General features: G+C 45.6%; 1 protein-coding gene across 2 annotated transcripts in view; it reads left to right on the top strand.

The window, feature by feature from the left end:
- The window catches only part of LOC138451027 (suppressor of tumorigenicity 14 protein homolog), a 338,794-nt gene that overhangs the window by 234,486 nt on the left and 88,981 nt on the right, over window positions 1-15,327 (top strand). For both annotated transcript variants that reach the window (XM_069604879.1, XM_069604880.1), the window contains exons 6-8: window positions 1,072-1,107; window positions 1,239-1,473; window positions 4,101-4,240. In XM_069604879.1, the coding sequence (XP_069460980.1) occupies window positions 1,072-1,107; window positions 1,239-1,473; window positions 4,101-4,240 (411 nt within the window). The remainder of the gene's footprint in view (window positions 1-1,071; window positions 1,108-1,238; window positions 1,474-4,100; window positions 4,241-15,327) is intronic.

The following is a 15,327-nucleotide window of genomic DNA, read 5'->3' as shown; positions in this document are numbered from 1 at the left end:
CCCCCCCCCTCATACCTAGAATACTGCAATCAGTTCACCCAGACGGATACCGCCAGATCACCCGACCCCTTACCTGTCCCCTGTGGAGCCACACAAGGATCCATCCTCTCGCCCATTATCTTTAACTTGTGCATGGAGACCCTGTTATCCCTCTTGCCAGTCACACCTAGGCCCACTGACTATACCTCAGAACCATCCACCATGTTGAGGCCTGCATTATCCTGATATAAACCTGATTTTCCAGTGCATGTCCTAAACTCGATCCCACAAAGCAATCCCTTTGCATGCGCTATCCTCCCCAGCCCACAAGGCTGCCATCCTTGCCAGATTAAAGCTGCAGAAAGAAACTAAGATTCTTGATCTATGCCCCTGGGTAGTGACGCCTCGTACCCATCAACATTCCACTCTCGCCCCTTCCCCCCTCATAAAATTCAGAAGGGATCTGAAGACCCTCCTCTTCAAGGGGGACCTTCAAACAGAGCGACCTCGATGCCACCAGTGGCCAGCCCTCCTCGCCCCCAATTACTGCTTCTGTTGCTTAATTGCATGTAACACAGCAACCTGTGCACTCCTGGCTGCATCCCTATCATAGCGTTGTATACGGACCTCTGCTGCTTCTCAGAGCTAGTTATTGGTCAATAAATACCCGTAATACGTTAAAAAAAATCAATGAGAACAGAAAGAACGAGCATAGTGGTGATATCTTGGGGGGTTTGCAGGGGAGCACGGAAGGAAGGTAAGGAGGGAAGTGCCCCCGCTGCTTCCCCGAGAAGCACTGGGGCATGGGTGAGGGCGCTGAGTCCATGTTAAGTGCCCCTCCTTCGTGTCCTGGCTAACTAATGCCGTGAAAAGCATGCCCCCTTAATAGGCAGTCTCCCCTCTCCCATCACTACTCCTGCTGCCAATCATGATGTTGGATATCCCTTTTTTCCTTTAACACCATCCCTCCCACGCCATGTGTGGTCTCTGATCAATACACTTGTCAATCCTAATATCAGTGCCCAGTTCTACTGTAAAGCCCCCCCCCCTCTACCTCGAGTTTGTCTAAAATGGGCCGCCTTTATTTTGCAGTTGCTGACCCCAGGACAGTGAAGGATCCCGGAGACGGTGAGTACTTTTGGTGGGATGTAAACTAGCATGTTTGCCCTGTGGTGTGGGAGGAGCACTGGCTCCATGTGCCAGGTATTGGCACCCAGATCTGGTGTAGGTTGACGCCTGTCCTTTTTGTCCCGTTTCAGACTCGTGTGTGTTCACTTACCGGGCTGGGCCTGTTGGATCAAGGACTACGTTTGCCTCCCCCGGCTTCAGCGCTGGATACCCACCTAATGCCCGATGCCAGTACCTGCTGCGTGCTGACCGTGGCCACGTGATCCGCCTCGCCTTCCCCACCTTCAACATTGATGACAGCTGTGGGCAGGACTTCATTGACATATTCGATTCCCTGAGCCCGGAGAGGAAACGTGTCATTACCGAGTGAGTGAGTGAGTGCATGCAGGCCCCGGAGCACTCTGCCGTCGTGGCAAGCGGCCTCTCCACTGACTGGCCCAGGCTGTGCCGCAGTCATCACAGTGCTTGAGCACCCCCACCCCGCCCCACAGCCACCCCCATATCCTTTCCCTTCACATCTCGCTGTGTTCCATTGCTTGCACCCCCACACTTGCTCAGCCAGGCCACTGCAATCCTAGACGTCGGCGTGAAGTAGCCTAGAAGTCCAGTGCTGGGGTGTGCATGCACTGCCTGCCCAGAGCAGCATCATTATTTTGGCCTTCACTGGTGTATCGAGATTCAGGATAGCTCAGCAGCAACGCGCTCGCCTTGGAAGCAAGACACAGAGTAACACAGGTTTGATTCCCCGGGTCAGCGCTTAGAAACCGTTGAGTATTAAACGTGATGTAAATAACCGTATCATATCCTATACCCTTCTTTTCTGGTTTTAGAGCACACGCCGCTCGGCCAATGAACTGCAGACCCCTTAACCGCATAAGCTGTGACTTTATATTCGGGACGCGCATGCTACTTGCTGTTGCCCAGACCTTCAGCGCTGCATGCGATAACACATAGGCAAATGCACCAGAATTACGAAAAATGCCATTAAATCCCTAACATGCCACTTTTCCAGGGATGCGGCCCAAGATCTGCTTTGCCAATGCACCCCAATCCTGGGACTACAGGTCCTTCTGCTCTCGACCACCTGTTGAAACGATGGGACTCTGCAAGCTCTTCTTGGTCTTCCAAGGTACCAGTCATCCCAGCGTTCTGCCTCCGCGCACCTCCCCGCTGACGGTGGATCTCACTTGCGCAGAGGCATCCCATGCATGTCTTCCTGTTTGGGGAATATATACTGGGAAGACAGAGGGTTCAACAGATGACTTGAAACCAGTTGGCGTTCTCTGGTAAACTTTGTTTGGTTGGCCGAAGGAATTGACACCAACTGAACGAACATTGGAAATTGTACAAGACAGTCTGGTGTTCTATCTGAACCTGCACCCCCTTAATGACTGGGGTGCTTAGGCCTTGGGTCCCTCCATTAGTTAAAAACCACCACCCATGCAACAGTCGCTCATCTCTGGGACTTCATACTTTCCTGAACACTTTTTTGCCTCTTCCTTTTTAGGTCATTACGTGGGTCCTGCAGCTTTTGCTGCAGTCCTCTTGGGTTCTGCTGGATGGTATCACCACCCTGGTACATTGAGGGTCCATTCACTGGCAAGGATGGGGTGGGGGGGGCCGATGTGGACTCTGTTCAAACAATCTGATGCCAGAGTAATTTTCTCTTTCCCCTGCTGGTAGGTCTCGCAATTACCCATGCTCGGCTCATGGCTAGACTACAGATTCTGCCTTTATTCTCGGTTCTCCAGTAATCTGGAACCTCTTCACCCTCCCAGGAACTCCACTTGGTCTTGGAGAGTTTGTCTCCTCACCTTACTCCCAGTACAGACTCGCCTTCTCCCCACCTGATAGTTCTCACTCTACCGGTTGTCTGTCTCGTTCTTTCCCCACTCCTTCCTCTTGTCTGATTCTTTTTGTTTCTTCCATATTGCGCTTCTACTTCTTTCCTTGCTCATATTCATCTCCCCGGTTTTAGTTTTCTCCTTTCTGTATTTGTGTTCCTCCTCCTTTTCTCCCTCTGTTCTTCTTTGGCCTGCTGTCCTGGCCGCCCATATTTTAGATGCTACCCTGAAGCCTTCCTATCTCCTTGGGTGTTCATCCTTTTCCTCTATGGATGGTTCTCCAGCACCGCTTAGCGGTCACTTCGCGGAAAGAGGTTGAGATCCATAAACTTGCTCCCTGCACACACTATTCCTGGTTTCCACCAATGTCCACGCTCCCGCACCCCTTCTCTGGTTGTCGCTAATTCAATACTGTAACTGAGTTTAAACTCAAGTGGGTTACCCATGGTGCAGATGTTTGCTAATAAGAAGTGGGGTTTTAGATGGGTGTAGGGATGAATAAACTAAAACATTCTTACCTACTTGCACTTGAGTTGCAGGCATCACCTGGATTCGTGTATGGAGGTTGCGCACAGTATCTGTGAATCGGGTAGTGTCCTTTGTTCTGGGCTGCCCAACTCCTCTATCCTGCTGCTGCAGAGCTCATCTGATCTTTCCCCTCATAGACCAAAAGCTCCCTGCCTTGGTGCAGGGTTACCTCGCAGATCCAGCCAATTCTCCACTGTCATTATACACTCAAAGTCTGATTTGAGGCGTGCAGAGCCTCATGACTGTGTTTTCGAGGTATGCCCCATAAGGCTTTGCTCTGCTTGTATGACCTGTTTTTAGGATCTTGGAGGGAGGGGTCTCTGGGTGCTATGGGGGTACCTGACATCCAAAGCTGGAGACGGGATTGAGGCTCCGAGGTCCCTGTGACCACACCCAGAGCAAATAACGTGCTGCGGGGGGTGGTCCCTGGCCCCCAGTGTCTCCCATGCCACCATCGGCCAGCCTCTTATCTGTCCCCGATTGACTACACACTGCTCTGCCAATGATTTTAATTCCAAATATGATTTAGCCAATTGTGGAGGTGGGTGGCGTCAAACTCTCGTTCTGCCTTCTTACCATACCCCCATTATCCTGATGAGCCTCTTTTTTTCTTTCCCGCAGGAAATGTGGTAACCGGCCTCCTTCCAATCCGCTGGCGGTGCTTTCCTCTGGGAACGTGGCGCTGATGACCCTGGTCACAGACTCGAGCACTTCTGCTCCTGGATTCCAGGTGGAGTTCTCACAAGTTCCCAAGATGGCTGGTGAGTGGATGAGTCTAAAATGGTGCGAGGTTTCAGTTTTTCCTGAGTTCATGCTTCACTGCCCCGTCCCTCCCCCCCCCCCCCCCCCCAATTGATAGACGCAGGTTACTGAGAGGCCAGACGCATGTTACTGAGAGGACAAATGTTATTCAGGTTTTAAGAGCCCATGTATTGGTGCAGGAAAGCAAGGTTATAGCCAAGGCTCCTGGATTTGTTTTTATTTTTTTCTACATTTGTCTGTATTTATTGTAAGGGTGCAGAAGTGTTGCGGTTACTCTCAACTCAGTTACTCCCCCCCCCTCGCTCAAAGCAAGGTGGCGCACAATAAAGCACTTTTATTTTAGGTTCAATTTGGTGAGGCCTCAACCTGTCTCGCACCTAACCCCAACCAATACCGGGTGTTACCAATGGACTAGGAACCAGGCTGGTGTGTAGTAAAAATACATAAAAATGTATTTAATATTTGACACAATGCTGTGGCAACAGCCCAAATCATGACTGACTTTATATAAAACACAGGTGAAATTTATTATCTGCGATAATAGTTTGCACCTATTTAATTTGCAATGTAGCCAACAGAAAACGTTCCCAATACCATACAAAATCCAGACATAATTTAAAACCATACTTTTCTCCTAGCAACCCCCACACTCCAGGCCTCAATTAAATACGACTCGTTTGATTGAAAGAGAAGGTGCAAGGAGTGTGAGCACAATGGAAAAATAATTTTGATGCAGATTTTAAAAAGGCGCTGTTTGGGAAAGCAATTCAATGGGAAAAATCATTTTTGCGCTTGATATTTAAAAGGCAAGGTTGGGAAAAGAACTAAAATCAAAATCGTTTTTCAACACACTTGAAAATAAAAGGCGGGACTTGATAATTTGGGGTCAGAGAAAAATGGGAACCAAAAGGGACCTTTCGTTTTTGTACCCAAAGACAGATGAGATGCAATACTTTGTTATTCTGGTTTAAATTAATTTAAAATGAATGATGAATTTCGTTACACCCTCCACACTGACTTGAAAGGTGGTGTTTTATGAATTACTTCTTTTTGAGATAAAGCACTCCCCCCCGCCCTCCCTTTTTTGTATCGAATTGAAACATTTCAGAAACTGTCAACTACGACTTTATGGGCTATACCAGCTATGACACACTAGGTATGCATTTTTAGTTTTGTATTCTAACACTCAACCCGTGATCTTCTATATGGGAATTGATTTACTTTAATCCAATGTGCTAACAATCACCCAGCTCCCCCCACACACACACTTTTATGGAAAGGTTCAGGATCGCTGCTCGCAACACAATGCAATTTCAACAGAGCGTGGTTTTTGATGGGCAATACGTTTGAGTGAGATTTAATAAATTGATGCAAAGGCCCTATCCAGTTTCACCCCCTCCTTGACCCACCAATGGAACAGGGTAAAGGCAGGTGACTCCCCACACAATGGATGGCTTTGGGATATCTACTTACATGGGAGGCTTTGGTCAGGGAAAACAGCAGGGCTCTCTGAGGACAGCAGAGGTCTGGCCAAGGGCTTTTAGTCGGATTTTCTCCTGCACCCAGACTCCTTCTCCTCTGGTGTGGGTCCCAGCTAGCTTCTCTATGTCCCGTCCATTGTCTCCAATGCAAGGATTGAGGCCTCTCTTCTAGTTGTTCCTCAAGAGTCCAGCAGCAGCTCTCTCCCTGAATAATTCACAAAAAGCCCAGTTCTGATGTAAACTTGGCCTTTTCTAAGGCTAGTGACACAGAAACCTTGTCATAATTCCCGCGTGCAGGATTGGCTAACATGTTTTTCACCTCCCACCAGAAAGCCCACTGGCTGCTGATAGGACCAGAGGTTGGGAGATATGTATGATGTAGGCTGTGGGAGGGGAATAGATGCATCATTGGAACTCGTACTGAAATATCTCCCCTGATCTTTCAAATAACCCCATATTTTACTGTGGACCCGGCCATACCAATTTTACTTTGGTGAAACCTTACTGAGCGGAGTTACCATTGTTCGTGGTTTTCTGCTGCGCCGAGATATCTTAAAATGGGACCATTTCCCATCTAGACCTTATTTTCACGATCTACCCCCGTGCCAATGAAAGGTAGCCCAACTTACAGGGGTACACCTTAATTATACGGGTACTCCTAATCATACTCGCACCAGAGTAAATGGTGCCATACATTTCGTCGTAACGGGGATCACAAGAGTGTGGTTGCACTGTGTGTTTGTGCCAACAGGAACTGTTCCTTCATTGCTAAAACAAGGTTCCTAGTCTATGGCTCTATGTATTCGCACTGGCTTCTTCATTGTTGCAATCCATGTCAGCCTTGTGATGTGTTTGGACCATATTTGCGCACACAGTTTCTATTTTGGATATTGCTTCTCCGCTGTACTCCATCAGTCCATCTGCCGGGCATGTCACTGTGGTGCCATGCCATTTGTCGTTGCCATTTGAGTATCCTCCCAAGGAAAAACATGGTACTTGGCGGTATTTCGTGTTGCCATTGCATAACGCTGGGTGTAGATCAATGCTCCTCAACTGCACGCTGTGTGCTTGGAATGTGCCCTTTATCCTTCGTAGTGCAAGATGTACCAGGCATTGAGCCTCTGTAATTGGGACTGGATGTGGAACTAAAACCTTAGGAGCCCCTGATGCGTGCGGGATACAAGCACAAACGTAACAGCTTTCATTGATTGTATTCCTTCCTGCAGTGCGCATATCGAAGTACCAGCTATTGGAGGATTCTGGGTACTCGATATCAGACATGACGTCAAAGCCCATCCCTTTATATAAATCCTACGTCATTCGTACTTCCCGTTTCATTCATCTAACAAACTTGGAGGTGTGGCCAGCAAAAAGTGAGCCATTTTGTGTTTCCTTTTTTATATATTCATATTAGCATTATTTTCCAACTGTCCAACACCTCCTTATATGGCCACCCCATATAACAGACATGCCTTCATCGACTCTAACAACCACAACCAGTGTCGTACAAAACAACATAAGACTAAAAAGATGACCTACATCATTTCTAGACCAAATTACTTTTATTTTAACCTTATCCCTACATAACAGATAGGTTTGCACTTGTTAGTCAGGCATCCTTGCTTATTCCTGGAGAGGAGAAACGGTTTTTGAGAAAGAGCGACCCTTTTTCCACCAGGGCTGACCGGGTTCTGGACCTTCAAAACATTGAGAAAAGATAAATACTAAACAATAAAAGAAAAAAGAAAAAATCAGGCATGTTCCACAGCACAACACCCGGTCATGGATCCTTCATCTTACTCTGTTGATTGAGTTTTGCCTTGTCTCAGGTGCTCTTCCGACATCCAAGAGATGCACCCAATATCGAACACCTTCATAGGGACGGCGAGAGGAGTACAGAACACCACCTCATATGGACCTTCAAACCTGGGGTTCATCAGTTCCCCTGGTAATAATGGTCCAGTTGTAAAACGGGCAATGCTGTACATGGAACTATAGTTTTACTTTCTACAAGGGTGGTAACTAGTTATCCCCCATGCTCCTTTATTGCGCGCCACTACCACCCCTGTGTGTCTCCATCCCGTCCCCTGGTCAATTATTTATGACCCATCAACATATAGTATATCTCCTTCTGTCACTGCATGAGCTGTTCATCAGAGTGGGAAAATAAATAAAACTCCTGTATATAATCCGGAGTTGCTAAAACAAGGGCCGTGCAAATAGCTTCTTTTAAGTCCACAAATTGTCTAGTCATTTTGTTAGTCCATTCCAATTTACTTTTAAGTCCTCTGTCCTTCCCCGAGACGTAACAGTGGCCTTGTGTAGACTGCATAGTATAGGATCCATTCCCTACATTATTTACATAAGGCCAAAAAACTGCTACATTTCCTTCACAGTACTAGGCCTAGCGGTGGCGCGTACTGCCGCCACCCTATCTGTTAATATTTTTTTCCCATTTGTAAAAATGAGTTGTCTTAAGTATAGTCCCTCCTGTTGGCTGTTTTGTAGCTTCTTGTTATCGGTCTTGTACCCCTTTGTGAGCCAGCAATTGCAATAATGCAACAGAATCCCGCCTGCACCGTTGTTCATTTTCACTACATACCAACCGATCATCCACATACTGGATAATTGTGATACACTCGACTTCAGTGTAATCTGTACTGGGGTCACATCTGAGTAACCATCATGTGGATTAACAGTCCATACTTGTGCTGGCACATAACGCATGTCCTCCTAAAAAAAAAAAGGCGGGGGTCATCACTGCCCTCACGGGGCACTGTACCTTCCTATACTGTACCATGATATCAAAGGGGATGCAGATTTCCAAAATAATTTCCCCATTTTGCTCACTGTCCTCAAATAACTCATCAGTCATTTCCTTTAATTGTACTATTGGATCTATACATAATGCTGTGCACCACTCGCACCCGTCCTGGTCTGTTCCAATCAGGACTACTTGTTTGTCCGACACGACTAGTCCTTGCAAATCTAATGACAATATTGTCCCTGCCACCATCTCGGGTGGCTTCATGGGTCAGAAAATAAAATCTGTGGCACTCGCCATCACTTTATCACAATTGGAGGCACTGCTTTTACTAATACCTTAATACCATAAAAGAATATATCTGGAACCCCATGGACTAATGACTCACTTGCTATTGCATCGATTACCACTGCTCGAGCTACACACATCCCTTGAGTGGAACACACTACCCCTTGATCTGTGAATGCTATAGTTCTATTTAGTTTACTGAGCAGATCCGTACCCAACAAGTTCACAGGGGAACTCTCTGAATAGAACAAGGGGGCCTGTACTACCTCCCCTCCCACTTTTATATACAGCTCCTCAGTGTATGGAACCGTAAAAATAGCCCCAGAGAATCCCTGAATGTAAAGAGTTTTACCTGATGATGGAAAGTTCCCTCCATGATTTGGTTGCACCTGAATTTCCCATAAATATAAATTGCCTGTTTCCTCCTCCAAGGGCTCCTCTTCAGGGTGTGTGGTTGTCAATAAGATTGGACACACGAGTGCTCTCTGTGGGCTGTCCTAATCGGACTGTGTATTTGTCCTGGGGAATGAAAAAGGGCTGCCCCTGCCATTGTAACTCCTTGGAATGGGGTGCCTGTTGCCCGTGCCATCCTGTTAAACTGTGTTCCCTCATTGTGCTGTAGTTGTTGCCTACATTGCCCTTGCCTGTCAGTCCCATATGGAAACTGATTTTGACCCCCCTCACCCAAATTGCTGTTGTCCCATTCCTTGTGGCCCTTGTAAACCCTACCCTGGAGGTGATGGCCCATAATTAAATCCCATCCCAGGCATGTTCCTGCATTCCCTTGTGAAATGCCCCCATCTCCCGCTATACCAGCACTGTTATGTTCCCAAGCCTCCTCCCTGGAGCCCTATTCTCCCCCCAAAGCCTCCTGCTCCTCAAAATCCTCCTTTCTCTTGGTGCTATTTCATACTGCCACTGTGGGTTGGGGTCCAGCCACCCACCCCATTGTCCCTGTCCTCCTTCGCCCCATAGTACCACAATTGTGGCATTCACAATTTGTTGAGTCTCCTGTCCTTTACCCCTGAGCCGGTGCCATCACCAGTGCTTGGACGACAACCTTATTTTGTTTCTTTTACACTAGTTTTGTCTCGTTCGTTTGCCGCTTTGTGGCAGTCTCCCTGTCCCGCTCCTTGATTCTCTTACAATGGTGGACTATTATACTTTGCATCTCTGCCCACCCTTTGGCTTCTATTCCCACAATTTTATCTTGTGCCTTCTGGACCTCTTTTGGTAATCTCCTCTTTACCATATGATAAAATAGAAAAATTGTACTGTCGCAATTCTCTAGATTTCCTGTAATTTAAGAATAAACCTAAATGGGTCCTCATCACCCGTTGTGCACTGCATTAAAGACTGTAAGTCAGGGGTATCTGGGTACATCCTTCATAGGGCATCTCATACCCTTGCCTCATTAAAGGTTGCTCCATCATGTTCATTATCTGCAAGACTTACCCCAGAGTAACCAGCCCTTGCACATATGTCCCCAGCCTGGTCTCCAACTATGGTGACCAGTAAACCCTAAAATCTCCTAGTGCTAAGGCTACCCCTGCTTTTTGTTTTTCAAATTCATAGATCCATTTTCTAGCTCTGGGTATAAGCTGGGGGAGAGCTTTAATCAACGAATTTTTGTCCATTTGAGGCATGGCACATATTGCGTTATCCCTACTCCTTTATCTAGCAGAGGCATCTGCATAGCTATTTTATTTTCTACCCATTTTTTCATCTGATTTTGTACTACCACGATCTGGTCTATTTCTTGGTCTGTCCCTCCTCACTGCCTCTTGTGGCAGGGACAGATTTCTCACCACCTCCTCGCCTTGAGCTCCTTCTTGCCATGCCTCTTAATTATTTCTACCACCTTGATCTTTCCCTCCGTTTTCCTTTGCTTGTTCTACTTGTTGTCCCAGGACCGCCCATACCTTATGCCCATCATGTTTTTCAACACAAACATTTCTTATTGCCCCAGGGTTGAATCGAACCAAAAAATCTCCCGACTTCTAATCATCTATTTTCTGCACTGGTACCCTTCTTTCTGGTGATAATGCTTCAGGTTCTTGTAACCTGATTAACCTTTACTGTAATGCTCTTAGCTCGTTGTCGGTCTACTTGTGGGCCCTCCTGGAACACCGATGCTATGAGCACATCGGCACGGGTTATATGGAGGTGCAAATGCTCTTGAGTCTCTGCCACCCCCATCATTGCTAATCTTGTTGACCCTCTCTCTACCACTGGAGGCTTATAGAGTGGGTTTGTATACCCTACTGCAGGTTTAGTCATTACGGGGTATATCCCTTTATATTGGATCTCTTTTTCACCTTCCTGAAATAATTGCCAGAGATCTAGAATCTTTCTTTTTTTTCTTTTTTGAGATTTGTTCCCTTTATACTTTGCTGCTAAAAAGATGGTAATGTTTTCTAGCATGTTTCTGTTTTGGGGGTCCTGCTCTGACCAGGAGCAGGACACCCCTCCCCCTTTCCTTTGTTTCTACTAACCATTTATTTATTCTGTCACAGTGCAGTGGCAGAACCCTGTGCATGTGTTTTATTGGAGTTTCTTCCTCTGTAATGTTGTGTCTCCCTAATCCTTCACTTGGACCCTACTGCTATGTTGTGCATTCTTCAGCTTCTTACACAAAAATACAGATCAACCCACTTGTTCCCCCACCACCTTATACTTTTTTCCACTTTCATTTCACATACACACACACACCGCGACTCATCCACCTTCCTTTTTTTACCACAGACGGCAAGATAAAATCTACAAAAATAATTAATCCAGACCCTTTCCTTTATACCGAGCCACTGTTTTTCCTTCTATCCTTTGTAATACCACATTCCCAAAAAAATGTTAATATGAGGAGGATCCCATTGCTTTTATCATCACAAAAGAATGCGTGGTACTAACTTCTAAACCTGTTATGGCTGAGGATCAATTACTTCCAAGTCTTTATAAGCTGGGGCTCCATTTCCTCCATCTTTATACACTGAGGTTCCCTTTTTCCATTATAAAAAGTAGAAAAAACTAAAATGTGTGACAATTTTAATACATGACCCACCTCCTATCCAATCTACCCCTTAACGCATCACCTGAAATCCTATACAATTTATTCCGTAACACATCAAATAAAGTCCTATTCCTAATACATAACCAAAAAGTCCTATTCCATTGACCTTGTACATCATCCACATTACCATACTATCATACATTTGTACATACATGTTCCCATGTTATCACTTGCAAGAGTATATTCACATGTGCGTTGTTCACTCGTGTTTCCTTTATGAAGCTGTCCTGTCTTTCTCTATGGAGCCACGCCCACTTCAGTGAACAGAGAGGTTTCTTTTAAAATGGCTTGTAGTAAAACCACTCTGGGTGCATTTTTTTTTTTTTATTTTTTATTCGGGGCACCAGTCTCTGTAGATGGGCGTGGCTCCTAGTCACTGGCCTGGGGCTTTGCAAAGTACGGGGGTGAAACTGAGATGTTATGGGGTCACCACTGAAAGGTAGCCTAACTTACAGGGGTTCCCCTTAATTATACGGGTACCCCTAATCATGCTCACACCAGAGGAAATGCGCCCCTCTAGGGAAGCAAGGCCAAGAGTCTGATCTTGAAAGGATAGAAAGTTTTAATCTTTACAGAAATGAGGATGCAGGGACAAAGTACTCTGCTCCCTGAACGGCCTTCTGTCCTTCCGTTCCAAGCTCCTCCAGACTAATGCCAGGCAGAAGCTTTTATACTTTTCACTTGATCACTGGATACAGGCATGGCTCCTTCCAAAACTGTACTTCTTCCCTACAAGGGATGCTGCAGGCTTCCTTACTTCATGGCCGGGTTTCCGTTTAGGACATACTGCTAGCCTATGCAAGAATAAACTGTAGATCCTGTTTATCATTTTGCTATATTTATAGACACATTTTCTCGTCATGCTCTCCATATTTCATTCATTTGACTGATATTTTTATCTGGTTCTGTAATTTCCCTTAAACCCTTGTTTTCCATTATTCTGCATGTCGTGCACTGAGCATGTTAAAATCCCCATTTAGCATACATGGGCTTTTGACAGACAGCAAACAGCTGCTCAGCCACTTTGTGTGCTCTGCCAGAGCTTTGCCTCAGTGACGTAACACTGCATGCTCTGCGATCCATTTTTAGCACAGGCCACATTCCTTCTGGGAAGGGATTGGGGAGTATGTTTGTTTAACTCCTACCATGGTTTGAGATTTTAAAACTAAATGGAATAACATTTGCAAATGTATTCAGCTAATAGTTATTTACACCTTTATATTTAAATACTAACTAACTTCATTTAGTGCCCGCCTTCTCCCCCCCCCCCCCCGGTCTCTTTGTAGTGCCTATAAACGGTCAAACGAGGTCTGGTCTAATTCTAAAGCGCTTTGGAATGAAAGAAGGTGCTAGCTCCTTCCCAACACAAACTATTCCAGTGCTCAGGTGTATGTAAATGGCAAAAATCATACTTTTCCCAATAACTTAAAACATGTACATTTTGTTTTTGCAGGGTCACAACAAGCCTTTTCTCTTTCATTTGAACCCGGGATGGGCTATATCAGACACACGCTGCTCCTCTTATTACGGGAAAAACAGCATTCAATGTTTAATCAATGGCAAAGCATCACATGGCCTCAGATAGGTTTCCATTTCCCAGAACACATGTGACCAGCCATCTGGTTTATTGTCGCATGTCCTTCTTGACTTAAGAGGCCTTGTTCATTGCTGTTGAATTTTGTGGAAAGTTTGACCTCAAGATTACTTCTGCAGGACTGGTTATCAGCAAATAATTGACAACCAGACCTCTTTCTCCTAGAGAACCCAAACCAACAGGTCATTGGGTCACAGTTTTGTTTCAGCGGAAATGCCCCTCTGCATCCATGCTTTCAAAGTACAGCTTCAGTTTTTAATCTGTCTGTGTGTGATGCCTTTAATATAACAGTTGGGCTAACATGAGTATCGCAATGCTCCAAGTAGGCCCCTCCTTTTAAATTGTCATTTAAATATTGACAAAACTGTTTTTATTCGTGACAAATGCAAAGTGCTTGGCTTCACTTCAGATTTCTGGATCAGTCTCATGTTGCATTAAGATAATGTACACACTGCTATCTGTCTCTAAGAGTGTAGCATCCCCTTTATTTAGAAAAACAGCATTTTCAGCCAAATGTCTTTTGCCATGTATTGGGCACATCCAGCACTTTAAAGTTTTTTTTTAAGGCACATTCTCCTTCACTTGAGCACCTGTTCATTCTGGTAAAGTTCAAGATGGCCCGTTTCTGCTCATGTCCTAGGCCTCAAGTTAGAAAAAGTAGTATTTTGGGACCGGCCTGCTTTTTCCAATGGGTAGCATCTGTCTGCTTCACTCTTAAATACTGGCCTGGTCTTTTTATTTCTGATATTCAGGGGCTATATTTTACCCCACACAAGGAGTAAATTGACACACAGGTGCACAGTGGTTGCTATAGACTTAGAGTTAGGGAAAGTTAGGTTCTCATTTTCTTACCTAAGGGTTTGCTCAGCCTCAACTAAGACTAATGGACGAGATTCGAAAACCAGTTTTTTTTTCACTGAAATTCATGGGTTTTTACCAGTGCATGCTATTTTCCTACAACTTACTAATATTATACTTACCCCAATATAGCAACACCTCTGTCCAATGTACAATGTTTCACCTTAACACTTTGCCATTTCCCACCTTCTAGCATCATTTGTAACACTTCTATACACTTTTTGCAACTTTCTCCCGTTTTTGCATCTGTCGACGTCCACAAATATTTGAGATCCGACCTTCCAAACAGTGATTCCTGCGGCATCCCGCAGTAGGAAGGAAGGATTGTCCTTCCGACCTTCCAAACAGTGATTCCTGCGGCATCCCGCTGTACGAAGGAAGGATTGTCCTGCAGCCTGCAGAACCCTATGACCCTATGACCATATTACCACGAGCACAATTTTTTTTTCCCTTTCAAACCTATCCTACTTTCGAATAACTTTACCACATAGCCGGTCCCAGGTGGACATGGCCACTTTAACACAATTTTTCATTCACAACAGGGGATAACAGCCCGGCAGCCCAAGTTATTGGCCCAAGCAAAGTGTCTGTGTGCGCCATGTCGTCTGCGGGCTTTTTGCGTGTTATAAATGACAGGACTCCGGACCCTTATCTTCCATTGCAGCCCCTGCAATGGGGGATAAAGGCCATTAGCAACCCTTGTTCCCAAAGTGGGAAGGCAGGGTGCTAAAAAATAGATTTCCCTTCCTACAGTAGGAAGGAAGAACAATCATTTTCCAAGATGGCCACCATGGAAAGAGAAGGTGGGGCTGTGTACAGAGCCCCTCTTGCCTTTCTATGGCAGCCTGCAGAACCCCATGACCATATTACCACAAGCACATTTTTATTTTTTTTTTTCCTTTCAAACCTATCCTACTTTCAAATAACTTTACCACACAGCCGGTCCCAGGTGGACATGGCCACCTTAATACCATTTTACGTCCCTCGTGGTCATGGCCAGTAGTCAGATTGTCCGCGTCATGACCTTATGCCAT

This window comes from Ambystoma mexicanum, chromosome 1p (assembly GCF_040938575.1).
Source record: "Ambystoma mexicanum isolate Mex_15411 chromosome 1p, UKY_AmexF1_1, whole genome shotgun sequence".
Taxonomy (NCBI): Eukaryota; Metazoa; Chordata; class Amphibia; order Caudata; family Ambystomatidae; genus Ambystoma; species Ambystoma mexicanum.
Note: the sequence above shows the minus strand (reverse complement) of the source record. Positions and strands in the feature narration are given on the sequence as shown.